At 38.8% G+C, this 17,841-nt stretch overlaps 1 protein-coding gene across 1 annotated transcript in view; it reads right to left on the reverse strand.

The window, feature by feature from the left end:
• Positions 1-134: 134 nt before the first annotated feature.
• Positions 135-17,841, reverse strand: part of TRIOBP (TRIO and F-actin binding protein) — a 59,992-nt gene continuing 42,285 nt past the window's right edge. Inside the window, exons 10-22 of the mRNA XM_087969068.1 lie at positions 17,128-17,184; positions 16,585-16,653; positions 16,180-16,269; positions 14,932-15,041; positions 13,729-14,272; positions 11,837-11,932; positions 9,318-9,465; positions 5,892-6,003; positions 4,102-4,261; positions 3,329-3,439; positions 2,671-2,757; positions 1,360-1,513; positions 135-863 (exon numbers count right to left, since the gene is read on the reverse strand). Coding sequence (XP_087825194.1) covers positions 859-863; positions 1,360-1,513; positions 2,671-2,757; positions 3,329-3,439; positions 4,102-4,261; positions 5,892-6,003; positions 9,318-9,465; positions 11,837-11,932; positions 13,729-14,272; positions 14,932-15,041; positions 16,180-16,269; positions 16,585-16,653; positions 17,128-17,184 — 1,743 coding nt within the window. The 3' untranslated portion in view covers positions 135-858. The remainder of the gene's footprint in view (positions 864-1,359; positions 1,514-2,670; positions 2,758-3,328; positions 3,440-4,101; positions 4,262-5,891; positions 6,004-9,317; positions 9,466-11,836; positions 11,933-13,728; positions 14,273-14,931; positions 15,042-16,179; positions 16,270-16,584; positions 16,654-17,127; positions 17,185-17,841) is intronic.

Below are 17,841 nucleotides of genomic sequence, written 5' to 3' on the forward strand. Positions count from 1 at the left end.
AGTACTTTGAACTTCCAAAAAGCATTAAGATCCAATAATGTTAATATAAGAAGAAGTGGTGCCAACCTTTGGGGAATGCAAAATGGTTCAACATTTATACTTTCTACTGCCAAGCAAAAAAGCACACATTTCTGTAGTCAATGATTTTATTAAGTTAACTCTGCAGAAATAAAAGAAAATTAGCCACCTTCATTGTTTGGCTCTGCAACATCAGCAGTAAAATTTCTCCCCCTGAGAACACATTAGTTGAACCCAACTTTTGGGGAGGAAGACTGAGTTTACAATGGGATGCACAGGCATTTAATCAACATTAAAAATAATCTTCCGTTCTGAAAACAATTGCTACTCATAGATCCTAAACATAAACTCTGCATGGTCTTTGGACAAACCAGTTCCACTGACAATGTAACTAATACAACGTTCTTTCGGCACAGCGTATTTCCAACATGGATTGCTGTGAAGCAACACTATACAGCCTGAAGTTGAGAGTTATGTAATTTTGTTTCTCCATTTAGAAGAAAACTGAAAGCAGATAAATACTTTAAATGTAAATACAGCTAAATATTTGGAAGAAACAATTAGATCTAAAGGAACGTTAGGGAGAAATATCTGGCCCACCTTTGTGGTTAACTGCTGGGAAACTTAAGTATAAGATTTTAAAACATATCCCCAACTCCATCCCCAAAATATAAAAATTATTTTCATGTATAAAGTCCCAAAAAGGTGCTAGTAGTAGGATCCAGCCCAAAACATGCCCAAGTGACACAGATGCATGTGCTGGCTATTTGGTAAAGTCTTGCTCAGTGCTCCTGGAGAGGAACGCTGCTTTATTCTCCAAAGTGGTGCGCCGAAAAGTAACTAACCTATGGAACAAAGAAAAGTAGAATCAAGAACAATACATTGTATTCAAAAAGTGTACCTTTGCTACATAGTAGGACTGGTGGCCATGCTAATGGTAATGGAAGACAGGTGTTTAAAACATTTCAAGTGTCCTGATGATGACAATTTATAGATTTCAGCTGTAACATCCTTGGCTTATAAACTTATTTTAGATGCAGAATGAAACTGACTTGGACTAGACCAATACAGTAGCTGTGACCAACATGTAGCTTTCAACTTGATTTCATGGAGCCTTCTACAAGCAGTTTGTTTATGCATTTGTCCTCTGGCATACAGAAGAGGGGAGGAGAGAGAAGAGGAGGCAAGGAGAAAGATTTTGAAGCAATCAGCAAGATAGCCAATACAAGGTGCATCTCTGCTGTTGAGAGATAAAAGGGGCCCCAATGCCTTCTGCCTTTGCAGTTTGGCTAGCTCTACTTTACACAACCTGTGTCTTTAATGCAAACATGTCTTTCATACCAATATTGTTGTGCAGCATCTCTTTCTCTTGTAGGGCTTCCACGGCCAGGCGCAGATGCTCTTTCAAATGTTTAATCTCTCGTTCTGACCGTTGCTTGATGTGATTCAGCTCCAGGTAAATATCATGGTACTTTCCTGAGGCAAACTTCTTGTCCTGCATGGGGAAGGAAGTACCATTGTTCAGAAAAAATAGAAAGCAAGGATACAAATGAAAGATACTGGCATCTTTTGAGGTAAAGTACACGTTATTAATTATAAACAGACTTGAATTATGGAATTGTTTGTGCTGGAGTTCGTTGCTCAATATAATAACAGTGGTATATAATTGCAACAAAGCATATGTAAGAATAAATGCTGAGCAGATAACTCAGTATTGAATGGAGTGTAAGACAGGGATGTTGGATGTTTTCCTGGTTGTTTAATGTACAGTATTTATGGACTTGTAGAGATGTTAGACGAATACTGGACATGAACCAGAATATGCAGATGATATTGTGTTGGCTGAGAAGTTGAATGATTTGAACTGAATTTGAACACAATCTAACACAAAGATAGCTGTGGATAACAGGAAAATAACAGGGAAAATGGATTAAATGTTTGCAAGTAGTACAAAAAATAAGGCAAATGTATGATTTGTACACCAATATTGTAGAACATTAATTAAAGATGGGAACCTGGATAGAAAAATTTTAAGATGTGCAAATGTTTCTAGAAAAATAGTAGATAGGTCTATTGCAAGAAGTGAATGTTCATCAAAAGACAATAGCTATATATAAGCATACTTTTGCCCACTGTTTTATGTTAGGTATATCAGGAGAGAAATATAAAGTTGAATGCAATGTAATATAATGAGATCAAGGAGAATTAAGAATGAATGTGGGCTGAATATTAAGTGACTAGTATGGAAGAAATGTATTAGTCATAAACAATGAGAATCAAATTACAAAAAAAATGAAATAAGTTGAGAGGAAAAGAATGACTGAGAATTTATAGAGATTTGAAGAGATCCTCAAAAAAGAGAGCCTAATAATTTAAAGAATAAAAGCCAGAGTATGAAGCAAGGCATGGATATGATGGAAGCAAAGGTGATTTGCCAGGGCAGAAAGGTATGGGGCAATACAGAGAATTTGATTTGGTGCGAAACAGCTTTAGCTGGGTTTCCTTTTCTACACGATGCCTTTAATTTCTTTAGTTTGCTACTTTTCTGGATAACACAGCATACCATTACAGGGAATGGAGTGATCGGTTTGCGCCTATGTGCGTACACACTTCTTGCAAACCGGCAACTCTGATTTGCTTTTAGAAATCTACCTTCTGCATCATTTGGAGTTCATCCCTCAGACACTGGACTTCTTGTTTCTGATACTGGAGTTCATTCTCCTTCACTCGAAGAAGCACCTTCAGAAGAAAGATGGAAAGGGAAATGTTCAGGACACAACTGCCCACTATCAAAACCACTTTCAATGTGGTAAGATGGGTGAGATACTGCCCTCAGAAGACAACAAAAATCAGGTTGCCCAAGCATTCCCCTAAGACTAAAATCATGTCTGATACAAAGCAGGAAATTGATAGTGTTCATAAACAAACTGATTTTCTGTGGCTTAGTTTACCTGAGCTACTCAACCACGTTTGTTCAACTATACCTTATTGCCTGGTAGATTTCTTTTTAAAAAAAATCTTACAAGTTTGACAAAATAGAGATTGATTTTCTTTTTTTGATTTTCTTTATGTCCTTGATTACCGTTTCTACCAATTGTCTTGAAGAAACATTAAGCTGGCTAATCTAATTTTCCCAATCTCCCCTTTAAAAGAGCTATTTGTTGCCACAAAAGCTGTGTGCATCTGCTTCTGGATTCAGCAGAGATTTATTTTCATTCACAATACTACATAGCCAAATTAAACCTGAAACAAAACAAAAAACCTGCAAAGTTTGACAGGCAAGAAGTAACAAGCAACCTTTCCTCCTTACCTGTAGCTCACAAGAACTCTTCTCGTTGTGTGAAGCATTGTCACGTGCGCCCCGAGCAGCAATGAAGTCTCGTAACTGGCCAATCTCTTCTGAAAGACGCTTCTGCAACTCCTGGAAGAATGAGGATGAAATAGTTTAACATATTCATCAAATATAACAGGTGGAGGAAGACTTTTTGAAGCTGGTAACCATTTAAACATTCCCCCCCCCCCCCAATAATTGAGGGCCACGTAGGGAATACACTTAATGTCCTCAAGGGAGACAGATTGTTTCTGGCTTTGCGCCTTCTATTTCTTAACTTTTTAAGTTATTAAAAGATGAGTTACATATAGCAAAACCATGGCTGTCTAACTTCTTATATTGACAAAAGACTCTGGACAATTGCACCATTTTTACACAATGGCCTGCTACCATCTTCAATTGTGCAGCCTTGAGAAGAAACATCTTAGGCTGCATGTTGCCTGGGGCTCTCTACCAAGCTTGACTTTCCAGAGCTCAATAGTGTTTGCTATTCTATTGCTCAACTTGACTCAGCATTTTAGGGATCCCAAACAGGTCTATGGCTGACATCACAATTTTTTTTTTGCTAAATCTCCCAGAATTAGCTGCTAAGATAAGGACCATCAGGTAAGAAGAATGGCAAGCTCACTGGTATTTAAATTTAATTTGAATTTTAGATTAAGGAAATTGCAACTGTCCTCCTTTCATGAATGCAAGTTTGTCACTGTTTTTCCCTCAGAATTCCTGCTATTGGCAGCACTACCAGCCCTTGCCTGGTTTTGCCGAAGCAGCTCTTTCCCCTCCTGTTGACAACGCTGCAGCATTTGTTCCTGTTCTTCTGCCTTCTGCACCAGGCCCCCGATCTGCAGGCACTTCTGGGAATACTGTTCTGAAAGCACTTGCAACTCCCTCTTCAGAGACTCCACATCAGACCTGCGGCAGATATCAGGAGTTCACCATCAACACCACCTAAGTTTTCTCTGCTAGTCTTCCATCTGGCCTGTCCCCTCCAAAATAAGAATCTTATTTTGCAAATCCTGAATAAAATGTGACCGTCATGGGACAAAAGCCGTTTGAAAGGCTAATCTATACCAGCAGTCGCCAACCGGTGAGCCATGGCCCACTGGTGGGCCGTGAGAAAATTTTGGTGGGCTGCAGAGAAATGTCACCCCCAGAGAACCTCCCAAAGCAGTTAATCCAGGCTGCACAGAAACACAAGGCTGCGCCGTACACATGGCCCGCAGGAACGCTCCCTGCCCACTCACTCCTTACCCAGCAAACTTGCCTGCTAAATTGCTATTTTTCCTTTTTCTGACCATCATCTGTTCTGCTGTGCCGGGAGATTTAGATTAGCTAGGAAGCAGGAAATGGTTGGATTTCTTGCTTTCTAGCTAGTCTTTAGATCTTCAGCTCTGCTTTAAAGTACAGTCGAACCTCCCTTAGGACTGAAGGTTCTGTTATTCAGTGCAGACTCACAGCAAGCAAATTTGAGAGACTGAGCTAGCTGATGGCAGATAGATAGATCACTGAATGATTCTGTGAGCAACTCAATCTGCCTTTTGGGTAAAAGTTGCTCCTTTTCTAAATAAAAAAAATCAGTATTTACATGCATGGTGTTGTGAGTTAATTTTGTGAGTTTGCTTGCTAGCAAATTTTATGAGTTTGCTTGCTAGCAAATTTTATGAGTTTGCTTGCAAGCAAATTTTATGTGACAGACTGAGCTAGCCAATGGCAGATAGATAGATTTCTGAATGAATCTGTGATTCTGTGAGCAACTCAATCTACCTGCCTGCTTTGCCTGATTTTGGGTAAAAGTTGCTCTTTTTTAATAAAAAAATTCAATATTTATATAAATATTTATATTTACATACAAGCCATGCCTAGCCAGTCACATGACCACCAAGACCACCACAAATTAGGCCACGCTCACAGAACCAGTTAGTGGGATTTAAAATTATGACTTTGGTGGTCCCTGAGGTCCAAAAGGTTGGCGACCCCCGATCTATACAAATATAGCTTACTGCTAACATCTCCATTTCCAGGTCTGATATGCATCTTTTTGAATTGCCAGAATTCCTTTTCTAGGCTATCTATGGTGCAAAAGGGCCTTAAGTGGTCCTATTTAACCTATCTTTCTGACCTATCTTTCTGTCTGTTGAAAGAAAAACAAGCAATGGCTTCTAGTGAAAACTGAAAGCGCAAGGTCATTAGCTTTTCCTGTAAAAGGGTTGCACTTAGCTGAATGAGCTAGAGGGGATGCATCCCAAAAGCACAATGGGGTGAGTCAAATGACATATTATAAATAAAGGTAGGACAAAAATTGAATTTGATCTAAATGAATTTAAACGAACACACAAATTAATAGGACTACTCTCCAGCTATTTTATATTTTTCTTTTCTCTATTACACTTACAATTGCTGGTGAACTCAATTTGCTCCCAAAACGCACCCAAATATTTTCATCAAATGCTACAGCAATCAACATTTTGATAGATAACAATTATATCTCCCACCTCAATTCACCAATCAAGATTCCCTCAATCATTTTTCAATCGTCACTTACTGATGCTGTTGCTGAAGCCTGTTTGGATCTGAAAACCCTTTCTGAAAGTTGCGTGTTCTGCCCAACTCCTTGTTCATTTCTTCCCTGTGTGCCTTCTTCAGAGCTTCAATTGCTAGAGCAAAAGGAAGGGTAGGAGCAGAGAGGCAAGACACAGAAAGGATTAGTAAAGTCTGCTAAACTGGTAATTTATGTATCTTATGTATTCCAAACTAAATTAGTTTAGTTTAGTTAGTTTACTTTATTGTCACTGCACCTCGTACAATGAAATCAAACACCATCTTCGGTGCACATCATGACCATGACCATGAAAATAAACACAAACACACATCCTTCACCCTTCACACATTGAACCGGAAACCCCCGACACTACACCAACACTGTACTATACAGCAGAATTCAAAAGAGCTACTGCCCTGGGATAGAAGCTGTTTTTCAGCCTATCTGTCCTTGTTTTCATTATTCTGTACCGTCTGCCAGATGGTAATAGTTCAAAAAAAGGGTTCCAATGATGAGATGGATCTTTGAGAATGTTTTGAACTTTCTTAAGGCAATGGGAGCTATACAGCTCTTCCAAAGAGGGGAGAAGGCAACCAATGATCTTCTGGGCAATGACATTAACCCTCTGGAGTGCTGTCCTATTTGCCACTGTGCAATTGTCAAACCATACACAGGTGCAATAAGTTAAAATACTCTCCATGGTGCAGCAGTAGAAGGTCACCAGCAGTTTTTCATTCAGTTGTTTTCTGAGAAGTCTCAGGTAGTATAATCTCTGCTGGGCCCTTTTGACTAGGGCTGCAATGTGGGCACCCCAGGTCAGGTCCTCTTTTATGGTAACACCCAGAAACTTAAAACTGGCCACTTGCTCCACTCGGTCTCCACTGATAAGCAAGGGCTGGATGTCAGATCTGTTCCTTTTATAATCCACTATAAGCTTCTTGGTCTTATTGGTGTTGAGGACCAAGTTGTTGTCTCCACACCATGAAAGCAACTGGTCCACCTCATCTCGGTAGGCAGACTCATCCCTCCTGGAGATAAGTCCCACCACTTTAAATTAAATTGTCTTGGGAAGGAGAAAAATCCAGTGGATTAAGTTCTGCACTCATTGTATCAGGTGACAAAGAGAACATTGGCCCACCGATGTTTAAATAATGGAGATGTCAGTGGCTAGAGCTAAACATGTTATATGTGAATTATACATTGTATTTGATCATTGTGAATATTCTTTACCAAAACGCACTGCCATAATATTAAAAGGATGCTGAATTATCAGGTTATTCAATTAAATGGAGAAATATCATTTATATTCCCAATTATAATTGCTAACAAATTAGGTTTTACTTTGAGGTTTTTCTTAGGTTTCTCAAAACAATTATTTGAAGAGAAATTCACTTGTTTATTGGACTACTGGCGATGGTATGGCGAATTAAAGACAGTTTTGCAAAAGTGGTGCTTACAGCCAAGACAAAGAGAGGTTGGGAGATTGGCCACATGTGCTCTGGACAGCTGCTCCTCATGAGGAGATTCAGGACAACAGGTTTCTGTGGATTGGAGCTCCAGAAGACGAGATCAGCCATCTCGCTTGCAACCATGGTGGAGTCTTTTAAAGCAGGGGTCTCCAACCTTGGCAACTTTAAGACCTGTGGACTTCAACTCCCAGAATTCTGGGAATTGAAGTCCACAAGTCTTAAAGTTCCTAAGAATTCTGGGAATTGAAGTCCACAAGTCTGAAAGTTCCCAAAGTTGGAGTCTCCTGTTTTAAAGGACACTAAGTTTGTAAACTTCTCTTTCTAATCACTTTAACAAACTGCCTATTGACTATCTTAAAGCTATTAAAGATTTTTGAAACCACAAATATGAAGTCTTCATTAGGTGAGTTTATCTTGATTCAAAAGATTCTTAAATATAAAATTGGAACCAAGAGTCTTCCTTTTAGGTTTAAGGGACCAAGAACTTGAAAGAAAATTTGGAACCTTGCAATTATATGTTTATAGTGGCAAGAGCCTGATATGCAGAAAGATGGATAGATGCGCTAATGGAGTTAGGGGAGATGGCAAAACTGTTTTACTTAAAGAGAAGAATTTATCTAGTTTTAGTTCTACTTGGGAACCACTTCTGGACTTTTCACTTAAAACTGAAAAAAATGATACTTTAATTTTAGGTTTTGATTATTAGAATACTCTTCTTATTATAGGAATAGCCTGGGATGTTCTAAAATGTAAAGCAAAAGGTTGAGGTTGTAATTTTTTTTTATTTTTAGTTTTTGGTATCTTATTGAGAGTAAGTCGAGTCACTACTTTTTTCTTCTTTCTTTGCACTTCTCTTTCTGTCAGTTTTCTAACTTTTGTTTCTTTTTGTATTTTTATTTTATGATATTTAATAAAATGTATTTAAAAAGAATGATTTATTACAAAAGGAATTTGAATTGTCTAAACATGCTGGATGGCAGCATATATCTAATTAAAACATCTGATGATTTTACCGTTTGATTTGGATGCATTAGCAGTTCTATAGCTCCTAAAGATTATCAACAATGAGATGCATTTTAGATTACAAATAACTAAAAAATATTTTTAAGATGGACATCAGGATGCCCAGGGCTAACAAGTCAACAGCTGCGAGTTCAAGCTATTAAAATGCGTGACCTAACAGAAAGGCAGGAAACCACTTCAATGAATCCAGTCCTACTTTTTCCAGGAGTCAGGGCAGTAGAGGACAAGGACCAATAAAAAATGAAGTAACAGTTCCCCCAATTCTCTAATGGGATCTCTATCAAGAATTTTATAGCTTTGTTCAAAGCTGAGTATAAGATATCTAATATAAATTCCCTTTAACTTCCCCATCCTTTGATTTTCCCTTGCCTGTTCTTCTTTTGTTCCCATTCGTGTCGTCAAGACTTATTTTCTGCTTGTTTCCACCCTGAAAATATTGTTGTGGTTGACAACCATATCTTCCCAAAATTTTACATGCTCTGCCCTTGGCATTTAAAGGGATAACTACAGCCTGAGGACTACAATTGTTTTTGATGTTTGCTTGTTTTCTACCAAAGTACATGTTTTGCCTCTCCTCATCGAGAGAGGGCAGCACTACAGGATTTTAACTGTTTAGGAAAAAATGGAATTCACTAACAAAAGAAATATGTACCAAGTACTAGGCATGGGTCATTAAAAATTACTTTGTTATAGTGAAAATCTGAGTCTACTTTCTTGGATTGATGGTAAGCGCTCTCTCTCTCTCTCTGCTTTTGAACTGGCTCACTATTGTCAAAATGGAAAATCTTTATCAACGTGATTGGACAAGGTTTAATATTTAAAAAATAGATGGCTAGAATAGGCACCTGTATTTTCTTCCTTTTTATACAGTATTATATACAGGAAGAAAAATAAGCATTACACCTTAGTTTTGTGTGGTGCATCGTGTAGGTTCTACCTGCAGCTGTTGCAGCTGCCTCCTCAGTCAAAAGGCGCTCTTTTTCCTGCCGCAACCGCTCCATCTCCCACTGGTGATGCCGTTGTACTTCTGTCATGACCTGTTGATGGGAATTTTCCATCTCTGCTAAACTGCGCTCACATGCCTCCTAGAAAGGGATGGGGGAGAGAAGAATGGAAAAACACATTTTATGTGATTAATTAACAAGAAACGCATCTCTGCTTGCCAAAGGGGAGCACTGAGAACAGATAACTGCAAAAAAGTTAAGAGGGACGTAACATATTAAAAAGAGAGATACAAAAGCATCTCTACCCTGCAGCTCTATCAGGTTACACGTTAAGACATTTGTTTTACAATACAATCTGTTTTACAATTCAATTGAAGATGCTGTTATTGTCCTATATGTACTATAAACAGTAGTTTGGGTCCAACCTATCTATGGGACCTAAAAATAGAATTTGGTCTTCCTGTTAATTAGCCAGGAAGGGGTGGAATTATGATTTTAGAGAGCCCCATATGGATTATCTCAGTCCTTTGGGTCACAGTTCAGAACTGACTTATGCTGTTTGGGACTTAGAAGGTGAGTCCTATTTCTCTGAGATTAGAGATCAGGCTTTGTGGTGGTGGCTCCATCTCTCCAAAGCACTGTGGAAAGTTGTGAAAACTTTCCACCAGAACTGGCTTTTCTGGTGAGGATTTGGGGGAGCTATGTGTGTTGCAGAATCATTTTAATCTTTTTAATTATAACTGGTAATTGATAAAGGTCTTAAAATATTTAATTTTATTAAAACTCACCTATTGTTTATTGATATAATCTAAATAAATAAATCTCATAAACAAAGTTACAGGGAAATCAAGTAACCAAGTTAGATATTAACATTTTACATTTTAGTATGTGTAAATGTAAAATTTAAGTTTAATATAAGTAACTCAATTCTGAGTCACAATACATGCTATGTTTTAGTATCAATAGGAGTATGTGGAGGATTATCTTTGGGTTTCATTTTTAAAAAATCAATTCTACATTTTAGACTTTTTTAGCCTATAACTTGTACCTTCCATATTTTTCATTTTATTTTTAAAAATTGTTAGCAATTATCAGGTGTTTAGTCTAGTGTTTATAGCCTGCTCCAATGTATAATGACCCTGAGAGGCATAGCAGTTTCAATAGACAATTAAAACTACCCATAATCATCATCTTGCTATATTTTAGAATGATTTTATAATTGGTCTAAAAAGCTTTAGATTATTCTGTAATAAGAATTGAAATATTTTTTAATAAAAATAAAGTTAACAAAAGAAGTTTTAAAAAGTAGAGAGGGTCTCCAATTTACAGTTTCAGTTAACAAGTTCAGCCTGTCCAATTACTTTATTAAATAATTTAGTTGATGATACTATTTTGCACTATAAACTGTAAATACTCCTACGCCTCAAAGGCAAATACTCTTAACCATATCTGTATCTTCAACCATCTTATTATTTGGAAATGCTATACTGTAATTTAAATTATAAAAACAACACATAATGAACCTTGGTTTCAACCTTCTCTGTTGGTTGTGCAACCACCAAGCAAACTTGACAATTCACACTGGTTAGGGTTACAGTTTTGCCTGGCCTCAAATGCACTCAAAATAGCCTTAGCTAAAGTTAAAACAACCGTACGTTACTGTTTGAAACTGTTTTTTTTCAACAAGTCATAGTTACTTTATCCATCTGTTCATTCATTTTTAAGTCTGTAATCATTGCTAAAGGAAATAAAAAAAATCCCACTATTTTAATGAACTCAAGTTGGTGCTAAAAGTTCCCAAGATTTGGTAGAAACTGTTATTGTGTGCAGAGGAAATTCCACAGCTGAGTGCCTTCTACTGGTATTGAAAATACTGTCCTGAGTCATTGCAGAGTGCACTGTTGCCCAGTACAGGACCTTGTGAGTCCATTCTCACTAAATCTTAGCTGGTCAATAAATATGCAAGAGAATCACTCTGTTCAGATATGGATAAATAACATAATGGCTTCTGGTCAACATGGAAATAGACATTTCCTGCCTTGTCCTCACTCCATATCAGGCAAGCAGGCATTTACAATTATAATCACAGGTTGAGACTGAAATGGGATAGGGTGAAACCCCATTTACCCACCCACACCCACTTTATCCAACTTGGTATCAGTTTCAATCCCTACAGTCCCTCAGTTATTGTTGAACTACCAGCATACCTCAGCCAATATGGTAACATCAAGAGGTTCTGCAAATCAAAGTTAGCAGCTTCTGGAGCTCCACAGGCTTCCCATCTCTACTTTAAAGAGCAGCACAATCAGAAAGAGCTTGCATTAGAAGTCCTTTCCTTTACAATGTTTGCCATATGTTAAAGGCACTGCCCCACTGCAGATACATCAAGCATAGATAGGAAAATGATGGACATGGTCCCAGCATTTCTCTATCCACGTTGGCTGGTTAGCGACTGGAGTGGAGAAAGGAAAAGCTGGAGAATGTAAAGATTATGTTGGGCTATTATCATTACCTGGGAAATGTATCCTTGGGGTACATGCCCATTTTTATGGAGGTTTGCCTCATTGTGGGAACGCAAGGACTCCAGCTGTGACCTCAGGACTTGGACCTGTTAGAAAAATGATTTAGCAGAATAACAAACCACCACCAAAGAATAATTTTCTGTTAACCTGAGTCCCAGGTCACCAGGAAAGGCAAATGGACTTACTCCTTAATCCATCCACACACCCTTGATATTATGACATAGGAACATGCCAGCATGCTGATACATCAATTTAGTACATCCATTTTAAACCCCTTACTATTTCCCCATTTTTGCTGCTCCAAAACATCATAATCACTGCTGCATGGAAGTCAACTCCTATGTGACCGTGGATTTTGGAAGCTGCTGGCAACATTCAAGAGTCATTTTTCTATCCAGATGACTCTATACTCTGGCCACCATAGTCAAGACAGCTTCAAAGTACTATGTTATTTCTGCAAGTAATGACACATAGAACCATTCCAATGATCTCTGTGTTCTGGTTTGTGTCACATTATTTAGTGTTATGACCAAACCACAAAAATTGCACAATAGTTATATGGATGTTTCATATCCTGTATTAAACTAATGGTTTGTTCCAGTTTGCTTCAGTGTGTCAGGAAAATCTAGCCAGTGGTTTGTGAACGCAAGGACTCCAGCTGTGACCTCAGGACTTGGACCTGTTAGAAAAATGATTTAGCAGAATAACAAACCACCACCAAAGAATAATTTTCTGTTAACCTGAGTCCCAGGTCACCAGGAAAGGCAAATGGACTTACTCCTTAATCCATCCACACACCCTTGATATTATGACATAGGAACATGCCAGCATGCTGATACATCAATTTAGTACATCCATTTTAAACCCCTTACTATTTCCCCATTTTTGCTGCTCCAAAACATCATAATCACTGCTGCATGGAAGTCAACTCCTATGTGACCGTGGATTTTGGAAGCTGCTGGCAACATTCAAGAGTCATTTTTCTATCCAGATGACTCTATACTCTGGCCACCATAGTCAAGACAGCTTCAAAGTACGTTATTTCTGCAAGTAATGACACATAGAACCATTCCAATGATCTCTGTGTTCTGGTTTGTGTCACATTATTTAGTGTTATGACCAAACCACAAAAGTTGCACAATAGTTATATGGATGTTTCATATCCTGTATTAAACTAATGGTTTGTTCCAGTTTGCTTCAGTGTGTCAGGAAAATCTAGCCAGTGGTTTGTGAACCATAGTTTATGTTTTATTCAGTAAACTGTAGCTGATCCAGACTTATGTGTGTGGAATGGCCAAGTGATTGAAATGTTATTGGTGAATGTGTCAAACTCAAAATGAACCTGGACTGGCACCTCTTCTTTGCACACTGTTAAAAGCATGGAAGGAAGTCTTTTCCTATTCAGTACTGTAGTGTTCTCAGTACACCAGACTGATGGCATGCCATGGGATTAGAATGCAGTATTGCAGGCTAACTCTGCCCACAGCCCGGAGTTCAATCCTGACCAGCTCAAGGTTGACTCATTCTTTCAAGGTCGCTAAAATGAGGACCCAGATTGTTGGGGGCAATACACTGACATTGTAAACTACTCAAGAGAGTGCTGTAAAACACCATGGAGCAGTATATAAGTCCAAATGCTATTACTAAGTGCTACCTCTACAGAGAAGCTTATGTTTCTCCTTCCTTCTTATTTCAATAGATTTCAAAGAGTCAGCATCAACAGCAGAAACAATTCAGGGAATGTGCACATTTGCATTATTCAGGCTTGTGAAAAGGACAGAGGTATTTCCTCCCACACATGATGACTCAGGACATTACCAGTGGCTACTTCTGTTTATTTTATTTATCAAACTTTAAAAGCACCATCTCCCTTTTTCTCTACCTCTTTCTCCAGTGCCTCACTTGCATCCTCAGGGTTCCCTCTGCCCTGGTTCAGCAGCACCATCAGTGGGACCCGTTTGGACTCCTTTAGAGGCAGACATTCCAGCTCCTGCCACTTCTTCTCAATGTCTTCATTTAGCCGACTCCTCTGAGCTTCGGTCAGAGGAGTCCCTTGAGGTTTCTTAGGACAAAGATTCTCTGCTGGGCCGTCGGTTTGCAGGCCCCCACTGAATGAAGACTCAAACCACTTGCGCCTCTCTTCCGAGCGGAGCGCCAGGTCCCGCTCCAACTCTTCCCGCTTGACTGCTCCATCTGAACTTCTCGTGCTCCCTCTTGACCGCTGAGGAGACCCCTTATTTAAAGCTGACCGCTGCTGTAAGGGGGATAACTCAACATAGTCAAAAGCCTGTTGCTGCCCTTCAGCCTTCCTGCTGCCAGCTCTGGATATCACCTCACTTCCAGTGTTGGGCTGCAGCTCAGTTCGGAAGGAACTCTTGGGGGATTTATTGTTGCAGAATGAGTTTTCCTTGTTGTGGTCAGATAGCCTGAAACCAGGAGGAAAGTCATGCAAAACTTAGAAGTAGAAACCATTCAGGAAAGTGTTCATAGAAACTGCCTACAATGGATCTCCAATCTCACTGTAGATGACACCCACATCTGGAAGCCACCCAAGCACAGTCAGCCCTATTACCCCACATAGTAATTCAAGAGGAACAAGTTCTCAAGGAGTTACAATAACTGGATTGTTGGAAATATAACAAAAGATATGTGATGAATAATACTAATAAATATTTTCACCTGGACCAGTTGGAGAGAAGAGCTGGCATCCCAGACTGATAGCATTGGATCAGACTAGACAACTTTTGGGAATCGGAAAGAGGCCCAGCACAGCAACCTAACTCTTAGTCAACATTTAAAGGATGCTATATCCAAACTCATCAGGGCTAGGGAAAAGGGATTTCTGAAATCTAGAAAAGAACTATTGACCAATGAAAACAGTACACCGAAGGGCAACAGTTTTCTCCACTCAACTCCACAAGAAACCTGTTTTTTACCAAAACCTTCAGCACAGTTTGCTTGTAATTCTCAACCACCATGTCTGTTAAAGAGCACCAGATTTAAGATGATTGCTCTGCCACCTCCATTCTAACACCACATTCTAGCAAGGAACGTATATCTGTCTGAATTTTGATGCACCACATACTTTGTGACATCAGGCACACTGGCTGGTCGAATACTCTTCCTTAGAGCCTCAATCCAGTTCCGGCGGATTCCTGATGTCATTGCAGATAATGTAAAAACACCATCTTTAGTCTGGAAAAAAGAAACACACAAAATATGGCTTGATTATACACCTCAAGTATACCTACGGTTCACCTTCAACATAGGAAAGGTAACGAGCCAAATGGAAGGCAGTGTATACTAGCAATAGAAGAGAATATATGCAGCTCAGGATTGAACTATGTAATCCTTGGTGCTTCTGAGCTTTGTTGATTGCTTGCAATGTTTCATTTGACTGAAAAGTTGGGAAATGAAACATCTGTAAGCAAACAACAGAGCTCAGAGAGCACCAAGAACTCCAAATGCTGGCAAGTCCTATGAGTACATCTGACTTCTGGTTTGGGTTTTGATTAAACAGGAAACAGCCAGATTTCAATGAGGATAAAATCACATAAGAACTTCCTTACAATTTCAATGAGGATAAAATCACATAAAAACTTCCTTACAAACTAAGTATTACAGGTATTCCTCAACTTATGACTAGTTATTAAGCAACAGTTTTAAATAATGATGGATCCCTACCCCCAAAGCTACTTACAACCTGATTTTGAATTTACAAGGGCCACATCCCCCCAAGGTTATGCGCTGGCTGGTCAGGTTCACCTTTACAGTCATTTGCACATATTATAGGACATTTATGGTGTTTTTTTTGCTGGTTTTCAGCATTTACTTCCAGGTCTCTTTCACAACCATGATGTTTGATTAATAACCATTGCAAAAAATGCCAAAAAAACCCAGGTCCAGTCATGTGAGACTTAAGATCACAATGATTCACAACTGTACTTATGGCCTCCATTACAGTTTTAAGTCAACTAGCTGTAACTAAAGCTGGATTCCACTTAGTTTAACCCTTTGTTCAACAGTATTTACACAAACTGCCACCTATTCCTTTTGAAAACTTCATCTTGGTCAATTCTACTCTGTCTCTTGGGAAACAGAAAGGTAAGCACTGGGGTTCTTTCCTGTTATAATTCTATGACTGTGGTTTAGAAAATAATTTCAATTCACAAGCTAAATTGCCATCCTTTGTGTTTACTTCACTATGGCGGCAACACAGAAGCATCTTCTCCACAGAATTACAGAACTTTAGAGAATTCCTTGCTGGACTCAGTAAACTATATGGCCTTTTATTTCATTTCCAAATACTTTTATTTCATTTTTGAGCACTTACATGTATCTGGAAGCCGTAATTCCTCTGCACTGCATATTCTGTCACGTCGGTACAAGTACGTAGGTCAATTTCTCCATCTAGCTCATCTGCCTGAAAAGACCTCCAGACCATAAGCATTAAGCAAATCATCTACTCCAGGAATTTCCTATCTCCAATATACACCCTTTCCAGCCTACTGGAACCTCCTCCTTCCTCTTATCTACTTCAGTTCAATAATTATTTCCAAGCTAAGCAATCCCATGTTATCTTTTCAGTGTATAGAGAAGTACATGACATTTCTTTGTCACTTTTAAATAAGCACATCACTTCTACTTTCCCCCCAAGGAAATACATACAATCATTATACAGTACTCTTCCCTTGAATACTTGACTACCACATCCAAAAGATTCCATGAAGGCTCTTACCTCTTCAGCATTGGAGTCCCTGTAGTACTTCAGACTTGAGTCTGTCAGCACAAACCAGTGCTTTGTCCACTGTTGGCCAAACCATCAACCGAAGGAGAACAGCAAGATAAAATATGTTTTTTTTTCAATTCTCAAAAACATGGATTATTCAACACCTATACTGCTCAAAAAACACTCAGACTCATGTGTAGCCACTTAATTATGAAAAAAGAGATATCCCAATTTATTTGTCAGCCATTTTTTACAAAAAACATGCAACAGAATTGTGAATCACAGAAAACATGTATCCATATTGATATTTTACTGATACATATAATTCATTTATGTTACATAGCAAAAGCTTCTGTGTAAAGCAATACATTTAACTATGAAGAAAAATCAAAAGCCTATTTAATTTCCACATTTTTAAAAAGGGGTTGTTGTAAAACTATTATTTTTATGGAATGGAAGAAAAAGAAGAGTAAGAGTAAGAAGAAGAGTCCTAATAATTCTTCAAATGGAGAGGTGGGGATGAGGTAGCCTCTAATAATTCTTCCACCTTACCTCTCCTGGCTCATCCAATATGGACATCCATCCCTTCTTGAAATTCAGAAGATCTGGCTGGAAAGAGAGATGAAGACAGAACAGATTTAATACAGAGCACAAGATTAAGCTGACCATTCCCTGTCCTTGTACTCTCCAGTATGCAATGTTTATCATTCATAACGTTCTAGAACACTCCCCCCCCCCCTTTTGGGCACCAGGGACCGGTTCCAAGATGAGAGGTTTTTTCGCAGCCTGTAGGGGGCGTGGTTTCGCATGCTGCCTGCATCCCATGGATGGGGCTTTGCTTTTTTGCCTGATTTCTGGCATGCTGCGTCCACAGTGCTGGTCCACAGACTGCTCTAGAAGATGGGAAAGACTAGGCCAGAAGTCTTCAAACTTGACAGCTTTAAGACTTGTGGACTTCAACTCCCAGAATTCCTCCTCCAGTCATGTTAGCTCAGGAATTCTGGGAGTTGAAGTCCACAAGTCTTAAACTTGCCAAGTTTGAAGGTCCTTGGACTAGACTAAAGCATACACTGGGGAAATATGCAATAAACTCTTACATCTGAAAACATGAAAAAGACGTCACACATAGAACCACTGCTGCATTTTTTATCTGCCTATCACTAATTAACTCTGCTTTATAACTAGAGTAACTAAGATTAGTTTCTGGTTTTTTTTTTAGCCTGCTGGGAGTTGTAATAATAAGAAAGGGATTCAGATGAAAGGGTT

Source organism: Notechis scutatus, chromosome 6 (assembly GCF_049901735.1).
Source record: "Notechis scutatus isolate UNSWTSFEM ecotype Mainland chromosome 6, rNotScu1.2, whole genome shotgun sequence".
NCBI lineage: Eukaryota > Metazoa > Chordata > Lepidosauria > Squamata > Elapidae > Notechis > Notechis scutatus.